The sequence below is a fragment of the Papilio machaon genome, chromosome 2 (genome assembly GCF_912999745.1).
Source record: "Papilio machaon chromosome 2, ilPapMach1.1, whole genome shotgun sequence".
NCBI classification, from domain to species: Eukaryota; Metazoa; Arthropoda; class Insecta; order Lepidoptera; family Papilionidae; genus Papilio; species Papilio machaon.
The window spans coordinates 5,052,971-5,068,504 of record NC_059987.1 but is presented as its reverse complement, the minus strand read 5'-3'; the positions used below and the strand labels follow the sequence as shown (position 1 = coordinate 5,068,504).

Here is a 15,534-nt window from a genome sequence, read left to right as displayed (position 1 = left end):
TATTTGGTATTTACAGGACATATTTATATTTTATAATTATCAAGACAATGGCATGATAAATATTATACAGTAAAATATGAAATTATATTGATAAACAAGTGAGAGGGTCCATACAGTAGTATAAAAGGATTATCATTTCACCTCAAGACACTCGTAATTCCCAAGAAGCAAGTCTGGGAAGAAGTAGTTATAGTAAAAGACTGTATAATTATATCATTGAATGATTTTACGACTTAGCTAAAGTTTTTCTTATTAATTTCAAACTTAAAGTTCTAAATCAGTATTTACTGTTGCATACAGCGGTGGATCTTTAAGAATAGAACACAAGTTAAGTAAGTTCTTTTTTGTTATTTCAACTTAAATTTATTTTAAGTACTTTTTATAGCTATAGAAACCTTTATCAAATTGAAAATATGTTTGTATGTTATGTAAAATGTTAAAAAAAACAATCAAATCGTACTTTATTCTCGAAAATTAAATATCGTTTAAATACTAACATCTCATAGAAATAATGTCATTTTTATTTCCATTACGATGTGCAATTTACAATTACAATGATCAGAGTAGGCATTAGTGTAGGGCGCGGTTGGGTGAACGCCCGGGGCGCTGGACAAAAAGGGGCGCTACAGAATGACAAAAAAGAAAGTGCCGTAGAAATCTCGCCCAGGACGCAAGTAGAGCTACAGCATGGACAGCTATTGACAATGATCACATTAGCAAGGTTTTTTATAGCACCAAGTAATAGACTTGAATGCACTAATACTACAGATAACGTATTTAATAAAACATTTCAATTGATGCATAAGCTCGTAGTTATTACAGTTTATTTGTTATCGCCTTCTCGACGCTATGACGTGGTATAATTACACAGAATAATTATGATTCTACGATAATTATGGGCTACTGGATGTCGAGGCACACAATCTTAGTAGTTAGTACAGGAGAATCTTGCATCAGTTGTTGCAAGAACAAAGAATTCACGCCTCAATTACCTACACCTTTGTCCACTAACAGGATATTATAATAGCTTAGAACCTTTGTCTGGTGTAAATGATTCACATTTGATGTAAAATATTCCCTTTTGTAATCAATTGAAGTTGATTACATTTAGTCCAGCAGACTGTACGATACACACGGTACGCGCAGTGAGGCCAATTATTCAAGTTTTAGGACAAAGTAAAGGATTTTTCACTTGTACATCAATGTCTCAAGTGTTATTAGTTCGGTAATAATTTTGTTGAAGTAAATAATTGTTATTGATTCAATAATCATGCGAATAAAAATAAAAACATTTAAAGTTGACACAATTTATAAGGTCGCGTATGCCTTAAACTAGATTCAAGTTTAACGAGGCCAATTAATTTGACCCTATTACCACATAATGGCTTATTAAATTAACTAATCTAGTTTTTGTAATTCTAACTGCAACTTTGCAACAATTAAATGTAAGGACACATAAAAATTGCACGTTTGGCTGTGCATCCTTTTTTTACGCACATCCTTTCTGTATTTATTTTGTTTTCAGACTAATTATTTGGCAATCCAAAACATCGATTTTTTTTCTTAAAACACTATGGCGTAAAGTCAGATATTCTTGCTCAGTCACTTAAAATCTTATTTATCAATATTTATGCAGCATCCTGGCGTTTTCCATTCATAGTATCTATTTGCGACACTATAATTAACAGGTATTCGTTATCGTGATACCAAGAGACTATTGTTTGTGAAGCGCACATGCTTTGTTGCATTCTGCATTCCCACGATTAATTGTAGTAGAGGTCTATTCAATCTGTTTCGTGCGTTTACTCATCGGTCGCTCACCTTGCCATGAATGTTATCCCCTGTAGTTCACTTTCATTTCAACAACCTCTACAATCATTCTCTTATAGTTCATTTATTAATTTACGTTGACTTCTGTTGCAACTAATTAGCAAACGCCGCAAGCAGGATTTAACTATTAAGTTCTCTAGACACATCAAATTTCACGATTCATACCTCTTTGCATCAACAAGCTTAGAATAATTCAGTATAGGACGAGTATAAACACAAACCTACAAAACTCTAAGCTCTCTTTTTAACACCTAGTACTTAGTATTACTTAGATAACATATTATATATACTAAATTATATATAATATGTTAAAAAAAAATATCCTCAACTGTTTGTTGTTCGCTCGGCAACACACTAGAATAAGTCAACTGGTGCCTTGTAACTGACTGTCTTTATACTTATGTTGGTTTTATTTTATATAAGTTCAGTGCAAATTGCAGCGACGAAACAATGTAATTAACATGATTTTATAATCAATTTAGTGACAATTTTGCTCTCTTATATTAACATCGAAATAGGTTTATTAATTTATACAAGCTATTTGGTGTAGATCACTCGATTTGTATTTTTTTAAACTAGGTTATTTATGTATACATAGCCCAAGCATAATATTTGTTTAAGGTTAATGTATCATATGTCTGATTTCTCTTGAATTTTTGTTTGCATTTTTTTCCTTCTTAAGAAGAACATATGGTATTGTCAATACATATATGTACATTAATACGTGAAGCGAAAACTTTTACCCTTAACTTCCTAACTTGCGCGAATATGAAAAAATAGTAGAAAGATAATGCTAAGAAGTACAAAAAGCTATTTTTCATGAAAAAAATATATTTTTCATTATGCACGAATTTCGGCCAATGGGCGACCACTAGTCAATGTAATTCCATTGACTTTGAATGTAAATTCAATATTTATAGATTTTTTCATTTGCAAATATCATTAAGAGATTTCGATGTTTTGAAATTAGCCTTCAATAAATAATGTCAAGGAAAAAACATGAGAGTCAATAAATATGTGTTTGTTAACAAAGTAAAGTCAAATATACTTAACGTACAATTATTGATTATTTTGTGAGTACGACAGCGTCCATATAGTATTATTGAACCTACAAAATAAGGCTAGCTAAGTTCGGAGACCGTAATACATTTTTAGTATACACACTAAATAGTACTCGTATACTTACTTAATATTTTCTTTGCAAAAATGTGATTTAATTAGATACATAATTTTAAAAAAATTAAGCCATAATGAATTTAGTTTTGACAAAATTCAATCATCTTTTCACGGCCAACTACAAGTAGAAGAGTTCAGAATAACCCAGTTTGTTTTTCTCTTATTTAAACGACATGAAAAAAAGAAACAATATAGATAGCGACATAATACAGGGAAAAAGAAGTCTAGGTAGAAGACGTATACCTTGGCTGAAAAAATTGCGACAGCCTAATAAAATCACACGTTCTCTGTTCAGAGCAGCAGTGTCGAAAATTCAAGTTACCATGATGGTCGCCAACCTCCGATAGGAGATGGTACCCGAAGAAGAAAGAGATACGCTATCCGCGAGATATTATAGTATTCAGTCGTTAAACCGTGTTCATAGTTTTATCAATAATCCGTGAAAAGATAAAATGTTTTTGTTAAGCTCTTTGTTTTGAATAACGAAAACTGTCTCTTGGACTGCATTTACATTGCACGCATTACGAGCGACAATGCGTAATTTTCTAGTTAATTATCACAACACTACTTTCTCGTTCAGTTTACTTGCTAATAATATGGATTGATTTCCCATTTCACCGCTTTATTACGACACACATTTAGAAAATATTTTTTGAGTACGGATATTTAGATCTGAAAACTAACGTCCAAATACCCAAACAGTTATTGTTAATACGTATATTTACGCTTCGATAAACGAAAAAATATCTACCTAACCGCAGGACTGTTGTTACCTTTATGTAATAGTCACAGGTGGGCACAGTTAATCAAAAAGTTAACTTCGTTAATCGTTAATTCGTTAATTAAAAAATTAACTTCGTTAATCGTTAAACCGTTAAATTCTCGAAAATTTAACGCAAGTTAAAGTTAATCGTTAACAGTTAACTATACTAAAATTATACATACTAATTTCACACTTATTGTGGCGACACTTGTTTAAAATAGTAATTTGACCATACATTCTATAACAAATTAGTATTGGAGACAAGTATGAATGCGTTATAGTATATTTCATTACGAGTGTGGAAAGCCTGTCATTGCAAAGAGTTCCGACAAGTGTCTACCCGAGCCGAGGCGCAGCCGAAGGTGAGGGTTTACAGTTGGAACAAATTGTAATGACAGTTCCGCACGTGTACTAAACAACTATTTTTAATACAGTTGCGAAAAAATGAAGCAATTTAATAGAATAATAAAAACACAATAAACTCAACTAACAAAAATGTTTGAAAATTGGCGCCAACTGTAAAAGAATACAAACAGAGATTTTTTTTTGTTTTCTTCACCCATTCTGGGTAGGTAAACGGAACTATTCTCAAACGGCCAAGTCTTCAGTAGATTATTTTTATTGATATGAAATGAAAATGAAATTTAATGAGATGAAATAAAATGTAACCTAACCTAATTCATTGAATCAAATCATTAAATCTGATATGGTAACAAATTAGGAGCTTCTTTTTAGAAATATTTGCATGAATCATAAAAACTTCAATGATTTTTTTTGTAAAAACTTCGTGGAAAAAACCAATTTTCTTTTTAATAGACATTATTTTGACAGTCGGGAAAGAGAACGCACGAGTTTGGAAAAGCTAAAGAAAAGCACGAGTAAAAATTGTTTTAATACAGTTGCTCAAAAAAAGGATTGGAGGGTATTGCAGGGACGAAGAGCGTTCGGAATGTGGGCCATTATATACTTGTAATGAAATATACTATTTCGAACCTTCTTTTGATTTTGTTCTGTTGGTCACGTCTTTCCCGGACGCTCTGATGCATCACACTTGCACGCGAACTTCACATATATCAATTATCAACTCATTCGTTCGCCATTCGAGTCACCGACAGTCGCTCAACATAGCTGAACCTACGAGCGTGGCGTGGCGCGTAATTTAAACAAAATGATAGCACGTCTCCAAGTTTCTAATTTAACGATTAACGGACTTTTATTAACGGAAGTTGAGTTTAACGGAAGTTAACAAAAGCGTTAACACTTTTTGAAGTTAACTTAAAAGTTAATCCGTTAAACAAAATGTTAACTTCGTTAATTAACGATTAACGGATTAACGAGTTAATGCCCAGCTCTGGTAATAGTGATTTATATTATCATCTACATCAGAGAACATAATCGTTTGGCCTTGGGCGCGATTTCATTTGACTTGTGATGTAAGTAGGAAGCCATGACCATTATTGTAATTAAATTATACAAAAATACATCCTTACTTCTCTTAAAGAAAACTGATAAACAGCCCAAGAGACATTAGTTAATTTTTTATCTTTTAATTTTCTTGCCTATAGCACAGAATTTATTGTTATTAATTGAAAATACAATAGGAAAAAAATTTTCACTGCCACTAAATATAGTATAAACGTGATAAAGGGCTTGTTTATAAATCTAGAACTGGGTATAAATATTATGTAGTTTTTATGTACGTGAGATTTCATCGAGTAAACTATTCTGGCTAAAACTAAATTAGTATTACACGATGTTTACTGTATTTCTTTTTGGTAATGAGACGACAATAGACCTCTGTTAAGAAATAAATAGAAGTTGTATTAGTGGTTATCATTTATATGCCATATGTAGTTTAGGTAACATAATGACCACAGTATTTATTCCACTCACGTCTAAATTCGCCGTTAACCTCTTTCGGACCACCAAAGAAAGTTTAGAAGGCATGACTTGGTTCTATTAAGACATCATACTCAGCCGGTGTAATATTTTTAATTTCACAATAAATGGGTCAATGTAACATTATCTATGTGTACGAGGGCGTCAATCTGAGTGCAAGTGCTCGCCTCAGAACTATTAAGATGCTTCAATCATTAAATCATCTGATTAAAATTTTCCTAAGATTACACAAACGTACATTTTAATGAAGTCATACTAACTGGATTGGAATTGTTTTTTTAAAATACAAAACTATTTGTAAGGCAATGATGACCATTGTCAGTTGATTTGACCCCGAAGTTATGAAATGGATCCGCTGTAGATTCGTTTCTTATGTAACACAGGTAAACAAAAATCACAAAACTTTTATTAAATCGGTTGATATAAATTATAGCATACCGTGTCCGGTCGGTTATTATATTATTATAATACGACAAAAATAAGTATTTTTATCCGGTTTAACCGGAGTTACATTCTTTGTTTAAATAAGAGTTCTATTCTCAGTTTAAAAGCAGTTCCATTTTTAGTTTACTACACAAGAATTTCAATTTCTTAATTGTGCAGGTAATTTAATTACTTTCTATTTTATTTACGTTTTCTCATAACAAAAAATCTTCGAGTCACTTTAAAGGCGTAGTGTTTTTGTAATTTATGAAAAAATCCTTTCTGCTATAGTCATAGTATTGGCCTTTCGAGATTGAAAAAGCGATGTTGGTATGCGTAATCGTATAAATATCAGCTAGAGAGAGCGTATTCAACTGGCAAAGACTGCGTCATTCGGCGATCTTGACTTGGTAACGAAAAAGTGAAACCGATGTTGTATGTAACACACCTTCTAAGTATCATGTATATATACATTAACTTAATCTTGGATCTTTTAAAGTAATTATCAAATATGAGTTTATTACTTTTTAGTTTATGTTCTGATTACTACAAAAAGTAACGAAATCTTAATTTTAAAGTTTTATTTTCATGTTACACTGTTTTATAAGCATTTTGATATCAATCCACTATTTTGAAATTATAAAGCTTGTATTCCTGTTAATGATGAAAAAAACAAAACAAATTTTTGTTATTTGCCATTTACGCCGGGAAAGGAGTTTTCAGTTTGATTTATATGGAAGTCCCATGAGACAAAAAGCCCCAAGTTTAATAATTAATTTTATACATACATTTTAATAAAATTCAGGTGTCTTAAATACAGACACCTAAATTTTATACTATATGAAAATATGCAAAAAATATCCTATTTCGTACACTTGGTACATTTCCAAGAAAGCAATTTTATAAATTTTTGTTTGTATGTCTGTCCGCAAGACCGCGATTGTTCCGGGTAATCTGCAGAAGAGGTGGACCGATTTTGACGAGACTTTGACGGGAAGGTAGCTGATGAATGCGGGTATATTATATGCTACTTTTTTATTCTGTGCCGACGAAGTCGTTGGCGACTGCTAGTGGATAATATGTTTCGTGATCATGCAAACCTTATATACCTATCTAAACAACTTTTACGACATTGTATTTATTATTTCCTGTTAAGTGAGATTCTTTTTGTAATGTCAATATACGGTTAGACGACATACATTGCGCGTTGCTAGTATAATTTTACCGAACCAAATAAATTATGTTTCGTGGTAGGTACCTATAATTATATTAAATGCCCTGTATTCATTTTTTTACTCTTGGTTTTGATTTAAATCTGTTTTGGTTTAAAGTATCTTTTTAATTTTACAATATTAGCTAAAGGTATTAAAATTGCAACGTCAATCTTTTTACTAAGTTTAATTTCGTGACAATTTATAAAAAATAATTGAAATTCTTAACGCATCACAACCTGTGACCAACACAGTGACACACTATTTACTTGGTCACTCCACTTCGGCCGATCAGAAGTAGGCCGTCTTAACTTATAAACATAGTTTTCTTGACACTGATATTGAAATACACACTCACACATTACTACCTCGTCTTAGGTACCTACATCGAGTATAAACAGTGCAAGATATTATTTATTTAGACAAAAAACCCATCGCACTGCAAAATTGATTGCCAATAACCTCGTGTCATAGACTGTTTAAAAATAAATTAGGCTCACCTTAAAACTTAAAACACCAGTTCCTCATGGAGTAACGTCCGAGTGCAGAGCGAAGTAAATGCACGAAGTAACGATCAGTGAGCGAACAATAACATTTCACTCGTTTTCGCGTAGAACAAACAACGTTAAAAAATATCGCATTCACATACTAATTTAAAGAGAAGCCGCGCGGTTCGTTACGCGCACTCCGACGGTGGTGTGGCAGGGCACTGAGGAGGACTGAGGCTTTTCCGCCAGTGCGAGCGAGTGGCGGGCTTGCAGGCGAGGTAGGCGAGAGAGTGCCGGGCAAGTGCCGGGCGCGGAGCAGTGACAACCGCACGCGACGCGCGCAGTGAGAGTTGTGCCGCCGCACGGTCGCCGGTCGGCGTCCGCTGGCGTCCGCCCGCACCCGCACTCGCCGGCTGCAGCGGCTCTTGAACGCTGCCGCTGCCGGCTGCCAGCATCGCATCTCATCTAGGGCCATCAACGCACAGGTGAATAGGGCATTGTTAATATACTTCACTTGAAATATCATACATTCGACTTTGTTTTCACTAAATCACTTTATCAAACTATCGCTTGTTTTTCCTTTGACAGGCTAAGTTTAAGTTATTAACACTAAGATGTTAAAGTATTATATATACCTTTCCTTCTTCAAAGTACTTATATCGTGGAAAGTGATAAATGAATAGTGATATAGAATACTGTATTTATTTATTTATTTTTATGAAATTGTACAATCACCAATGTGTTTTGCATATAGTATATTATTTAAAAAAAACATGTAACTACTTTAATGTCATAAATATACATATTTAATAATGTTGCTAAATACATTTTGTATAAAAGCGATCTTAGTGTGACTACCCAAAGATGTTATTACGCCGCATAAACTAAGAAGTGGCTCCGTACGACTGCATTAAATATAACTAAAGCTCCCAAGGCGCCTTTAGCTTTGAATAGGTTTAACCAGACTTTCAAGGCCAAAAAATAAAAGAAAAACAAATGTGGGAACACTCTGTACTTACGAACAGTTCGCGTGACCGTATAACTTGTAATTGTATCATATTTCACAGTTAATTTTCTTTTGTAAATACGCGACTGCAATAAAATTTAAACGTACCAATTCTAGCTAGTGATGCTATGAAACTGTAAAATAAAACATATTCTTCAAAAATGTTAAACAATATTGTTAAAAACATTCAGTATCTAGTATCTAAATTGACATTTGTTTTAATGGATTAAACTTTAATGTATTTGAGTAAAAGAAATAAAAACAGTTCACAGTTTTATGGAAGAAAAATGTGTCAAAAGTACCCGTGTACCGTGTATTATATGAAAATTGACAGAGATGAGATGGGATCTTGACATACAAAGGCAACACTGCGTTAACGCGTTACCTTCCGACTCGGACCATACGTCTCATTAGCCCAGACCTTACTTAATCTAGATTATACCAGATATCAGAGTTATGGCCATTAAATATATCAATTAAGTTTAGAAATTTGCATCTACTTATATTTACTTTGTTTTTTTTTTTACATCTGCTTACTTTACATCTTAGGATATACTTAGTTAACATTTCGATGTCTTTACGTAGTGAAAAGAAAACGCTATTTTTTAATGAATCAAATATATGCTAGTTAGCCCGTACTATCTATCTATCTATCTATCTATATAAAAGAAAGTCGTGTTAGTTACACTATTTATAACTCAAGAACGGCTGAATCGATTTGACTGAAAATTGGTGGGCAGGTAGCTTAGAACCAGGAAACGGACATAGGATAATTTTTACCCCGTTTTCTATTTTTTATTCCGCGCGGACGGAGTCGCGGGTAAAAGCTAGTTCTTATTAAAAGACGTGAGTATTTGTTTACGAATGGAACTCATAACAAGTTTGAGTTTGAGATTTTTTTACCTAAGCCATGCAAGTTTATTCATTAATGAAAAAATAACTAACAATTAAAAGTCCATGTGTTCACTGCAGCTGCGCTATCATTATAACAATACGGGTGACATGTCATGCCGTTAACTAATTAAACGCATATAAGACCAATTAAAAAGACAAATTATACCAGCATGAGTGATCTAGTTCAAAGATTTTTAGGTTAGAAAATTTCCTTTGAACTTCCAATCATCTAAAATTCTCTGTAAAAAAATTGTTTAAGTAATATAACTGTAGCAAGTTTTTTGTTTATTGTTGATTGTTTATATAATTGTTAGTGAGTATATTTTAGTGTGGGATTATCTTCATATATTAAGTATAGATTTAATTTTTTTAGTGTAAGTATATTGTGAAATATTTAAATTCTTGACTGACTGTTTTCCACATGTTCGGATATTTAACCGAAATATGTATGAACATAGTGCAGTTTAGTTCACCATCTCACATTCAAACAGGATCTGCAGTAGTTAAGTAATTTTCACTTAGTGACAAAATTGTCTGCTTGTATGTAAAGTGTAAACAAAATATAAAATTAATCTCCTATACTTGTTGTTAAGTTAATTACACTGTTTTTCAACGCAAAATTTCGCGGCATACTTTCGAACTATCTCTAAACATAAAATACTATCTTGCGGAATAGCGATGCATTTGCGGATTAGCTTGCGGAACAGTGACTCAGTTATTTATACAGCAATTATAGTCGGGTGCTTTCAACCTGTTCTGTGTTCGACACTTATTAGGTTTACGAGGGTACTTCAACGAACAGCTGTCCATTCAGTTGGTTGAATAAAAACGTGGCGCGTGTTACTCTTGGCTGGGCACGGGCCTTGGCCGCTAACCATGTTGTAGTCAACCCCGTTTTCACGTCCTTGTCTTACAGGGGTACTTTTACGTAAATGTATCTCTTTTCTCTACATGTTACGGTACTCGGGGTGGTGTTGTGTTAGTGCAAAGTTGTTTAGACGTCGTCAACGGCAACCGCAGTCCATACTCTACATGCGGCTGCACACTACCCGCTCGTGTTCCAATACTTCCAACCGACAATACGTTTAAATGAAATAAATATATTTTTAGTGTTATGTAACATTTCCTGTGATTAACACATGTAAGTCATATTATTCATAATTTTATTTAGTTGTAAGATTAAGTGAAATTTCTTTTTAAGATAATGTTAAGCCCGATGTAAATCAAGCTACTATAAAGTCGAGGTCAGTGTATATTTTAATAAAAAGGTTTCATAAAGGAGGCCTTCATTAATTTTCGGAAAATAGAATTAATAAATATAATATAAACAAACAGAAGAAGTTTTAAGTAACACCGTAATTCAAATCTTAATTCGGATTGACATTAAACGGTACAGTGTAACTGTGTACAAACTCGTGTATAGATAGATAATTTACTCAAATTAAATATTAGCATGTGTACTTAAAATTAACACACCAATAAAGGTAATTAGTTGTACTAAATGGTAACTCTAGATCTAATAAACGTTACGACCATGATCCCCTCACAAAACCATCCTAACGCACTTCGGATACGGTTTCCAAAGTAATTAAAATTGTGTTCACTGGACTTAAATTTCAATTACTACAAGACAAAGAAGAACTATTATAATACATTGAACCTAAAATTATAACATTTATCAAAAGGAACTCATTGAAAATAATTAAGTAGTATTGCCGAAAGCTTGTTAAAATATCAGATATTTTATTCAATATCATTACTTTCACTTTGGCTTTTTAAACGAATCGATTACGTAGTTAAATTAGCGTTCGTCGCCAAATCTTTAAAACTTATGGTCAATTATCACCAATTGATTGTGTTTAAATAAATTTTACATAATGCTTATGGAATTAATTCATATTTAAATAGGTTTATAAAGACATGTAAGCTTATTATAATCGCACATCATGTCTTAGTTATAATAATTCTATTGGTTTCATCATGGTTCATGGTTCATTGTGCTTTTGTGCGTATTGTAGTAAGGGCGTTAAAAGTTTCATTTATACCACTGTTTACTTTTATCTACTAAGTAGTTGCTAGGGAATTATGTCATCAAAAAACGGCTCAAAAAATAATACGTTTTTGTTTTCAGATGCCCCATAAAATATTGACTATGCTGAGGAGATGACAATTTTCTTGTTAAAAACAAGATGCCATTATTGAACAACAACGAAACCAATTTGCCTACAACAAGTTACATTATTGAAAATTCTAGTTGTAATTTAGAATCGTTGTATTGCACACATCTTTGGTCCAACAGCAGTTTGAGAAGGACAATTATAAACGCACCAATTACAGATAATAAAATAACCAAATATTGCTCCTCGTGTAGAGGAAAGATAAGAAATTATAAATTAAAGGCTACAAATGATAATTTTACTCCTAAGTCATATTCTACTCCGAGGGACAAATTTAGTGTAAGCAGATCGGAAACAAAATTTGATGACTTAGAAAAAATAACCTGCTGTGATGACGGTAGTTTAGTAAGAAATATAACCGACAACGAAATTGTCAATTTAAATAAAACGATTCCAACAATATCTGAAGATATAGATTCCGGTATACAACACAAATTTAGATGTGCCTCGTTTGATACGACCACCTCCAATCCAAGACAAGGAAGATTAAGAAAAAGCCTAAAAGGAATCGGTTGCTTTGTAGATTTAACTCAAAGTTCTATCAAGAAAAGAACGCAATTACAAGTGTGCTCAATAAGCATAATGATTCTAGCAATCGTAATAATAAGTTTAATTTTAGTAAATTTTACATCACATCATGAAACACAAGCCACCAATATAATTAGTACAAATGCAGTGCCAACAAAAAATATAGACTTGAACGACATTACTTCGGCGACTGCCAGCATTTACTCAGAGTTGCCTTTGACTGCTACTGTTCGGAACACAGAAATTGACACAACACTTGCACCATTTACGACAACTGCAAAAAATATATCTTATTTATCAAATATTTTAACAAAAATTCGAAAGAATATCAAGACGTACCCCAAACAAGGGAATAAAACTCAACCTAGTTTTAAGATCAGCAATGACTCGACGAATGGAGCAAATATCACTCAAAAGTTTTGTGAATGCCAAAAAAATGAAGTGTGTATGTTAGAAGAAAGTAGTGGAACATCACTTTGTCAAATTGCACTAGATCCTGACGACCCAACAGGTATTTTTTTTATTATTTAATCCATTTATTTTGGCGATATCTTATTTTCAATTAACTCGAGAACCGATGACGTTGTGCATGACCTTTTGTAGGCTTAGCTGAATTACTGATTTTGAACAAGAAGTGTTATTCCCCTTGTATATTCCCCAAGGGTACACGAATCCTAAATATATTTGTTTACTCTGCCTCTAAATCTATAGCTCTGCAGGTAGCATAATGGCATAAACAATCTACTACTAATTGTTCCAGGTTGCGGTGGACTGTGCGCTCTAGAGACAGAGGCGTGCCACCTGGTGGACAAGGCACGCGGGGTGCGAGTTTGCCGGCCGCTGGTCGCGGCAGCGTGCGCGGCGCGACAGTGGCGCTGCAAGAACGGCTTCTGCGTTTCCGAGCACGCCCGCTGCAACGGCTCCATTGAATGCTACGATCGCTCCGATGAAATGTATTGTGGTAAGCTATTTTCAAAATTCATGCATGATTTAACTGGTTGCATGCACATAAGAATTAATGATTTAAGTTTTCCACATTAAATAACGAACGAGAGTAATGCTTTCGTTCATTGCTGATGTTTATTAGAGAGTATAAATTAACATTTTCTTAACTCATTACGAAATTGCTTTGGATGAGCTAAACTTTGTTTGGCCAATTTATATTATCTAATCTGACTTATTGGTTTTATTCTTACTTTTTATTTTATTTTAACATGGAATGGAAATTAAGAATATGTCGATATATGGTCAGAGTGAAAACTAATATTATTATGTTTTTTTTTTCAGATTGCGATTTAACAAAGGAGTTTCGGTGCGGCCAGTCTATATCTTGCTTTCCTAAAGCCAAGCTCTGCGACGGAGCCATCGATTGCTGGGACGGCCTCGACGAAATAAACTGCACTCCAGGTACCTGCTTGTGTAGCAAAAATCAAGTATTAATTCTAGAATCATCATTTGTTACTAAATACGTCATATTGCACTCTAACAAAAATCTCTTTACTAAACATAATGAAATGTAAAAATGAATATTACAATGGGCTTCGCAATTACTTACAATGATCACAAATAGCTCAGTATTTGATATTAAGAAATCTCATAATGCGATAGAAATGATTGACTAAGCACTAAACACAAACAATATAAAAAATATAAAGGGTTACTTTACTCTAAGTCTGTAAAACAGGGGTTCCCAAAGGGGTCGATATCGAACTTAAAGCATTGCTAATTTTCTCTCTGTCTTCTTATATTGACCTAAGTCAGAATTAATAATAATTGATCTTAAAAGTAGGTAATTGGGCCATAGGGATCTGAGATAACGGATGAATGACAATGGACAAAATGAATTTTGAAAAAGAGGTCACTTATATAAAATAGTTTCGGGATCCCTGCTGTAAAATGTAATGTTCGAAATTACCATTTTTTTTAAGTCCTGAATCAACATCTAAATCCATCTCCTAGAATAATAAAATTTCGTCTCTTGACCCAGAAAGCCGGGTATAAATGAATGTAAATCGTACTTATACCGTTCAGCAGCTCACGAAACTAGGTTACGAATGCGCTCATTGAGACCTAACGGACCTCCCTATGCCACTTCCTCTGTATTCAAAATATTGCTCCATATAGATAACACTTTTAATATTTACATCTTAAAAAGTATATAATTTGAGTATTATATTAGTATTATATAGAGTATTAAACCTAGTAGCTCTTGCCTTTTTGGATGGTAAAACCTACCAATAGCTCAAGTGTTAGCACTAATCTATTTAAATTCATTAATTTTATTTTTTGTTCGTGTCTGTTAATCAAATATTAAGTTACTGTCTTACTTTAACGGCATCATTTAAAAATACCACATTATTAGTCCATAAATGAAAAACATAAAACATTTGTATTTGCAGAATGTCCAGACTATCAGTTCACATGTACGAATGGAGAATGCATAGCTTCTTCTCGTTTCTGCGACGGGTTAGCGGACTGCAGCGACCACAGCGATGAACCCACTGGATGCGAAGGAGGGTGCAATGCTCATGAGATACGTTGCTCAAATAAGCGCTGCATCCCTCGAATCCTACGATGCGACGGCCGCGACGACTGCGGAGACAATAGTGACGAACTCCAATGTCCTTAGATAAAGGTTTTATACAGGAGTTGCAAACCCTGATGCATGCAATCCTCAAGACAACAATTTACATCAAATGAGTACGTTGCCATCATGTTATATATAGCGTTATTATCAGAACTTGTGTCGCTATAATAAACATTAATGTGAATTAAGCTCACTTTCGACGTAATTCCTTTTTTTATATAATAACTATAATATAGAAAGTCTCTTATTATTGATGTATAATAATATAAAATTATTATTATTGACACAAGTGTCGGAGGCCAAGACGCACTTTGGGTCGCTGCGTTAGCTAGGAGATGTCTTAAAAACCCCCAATGAGTGTCAATATTCGTGTCTAAAATGGTCTATTATTTTTATACCTACCCTATAATTAAATTTAAACCAGATCCTAAATGATTTACGGGTATTATCAGTCCAAGACATAATATTAAAAAGTTTTAGAAGTATCAAATTTGTATATTACCCACCGCATATCAAAAAAAGAATTGTATAAGTAAGAATAAGTGTTTGTTG

The 15,534-nt window shown here is 33.2% G+C and overlaps 2 protein-coding genes across 8 annotated transcripts in view; one reads left to right on the top strand and one right to left on the bottom strand.

Annotated features, from left to right (window-relative positions):
• LOC106709045 (sphingomyelin phosphodiesterase) overlaps positions 1-8,126 on the bottom strand; it is a 22,199-nt gene extending 14,073 nt beyond the window's left edge. For 2 of the 3 annotated variants that reach the window (XR_001356926.2, XM_014500697.2), the window contains exon 1: positions 7,803-8,126. The gene's annotated coding sequence lies outside the window, so the exon portion shown is untranslated. The remainder of the gene's footprint in view (positions 1-7,802) is intronic. The other variant, XM_014500699.2, reaches the window with a different exon arrangement.
• LOC106709046 overlaps positions 1-15,534 on the top strand; it is a 16,768-nt gene extending 1,234 nt beyond the window's left edge. For 2 of the 5 annotated variants that reach the window (XM_014500700.2, XM_014500703.2), the window contains exons 2-5: positions 11,822-12,906; positions 13,156-13,356; positions 13,683-13,802; positions 14,795-15,534. In XM_014500700.2, the coding sequence (XP_014356186.2) occupies positions 11,880-12,906; positions 13,156-13,356; positions 13,683-13,802; positions 14,795-15,024 (1,578 nt within the window). In that variant the 5' untranslated portion in view covers positions 11,822-11,879 and the 3' untranslated portion in view covers positions 15,025-15,534. Of the gene's footprint in view, positions 1-112; positions 333-8,181; positions 8,276-10,288; positions 10,832-11,821; positions 12,907-13,155; positions 13,357-13,682; positions 13,803-14,794 lie in introns of those variants that run through there. The other 3 variants (XM_014500704.2, XM_014500701.2, XM_014500702.2) reach the window with 3 other exon arrangements.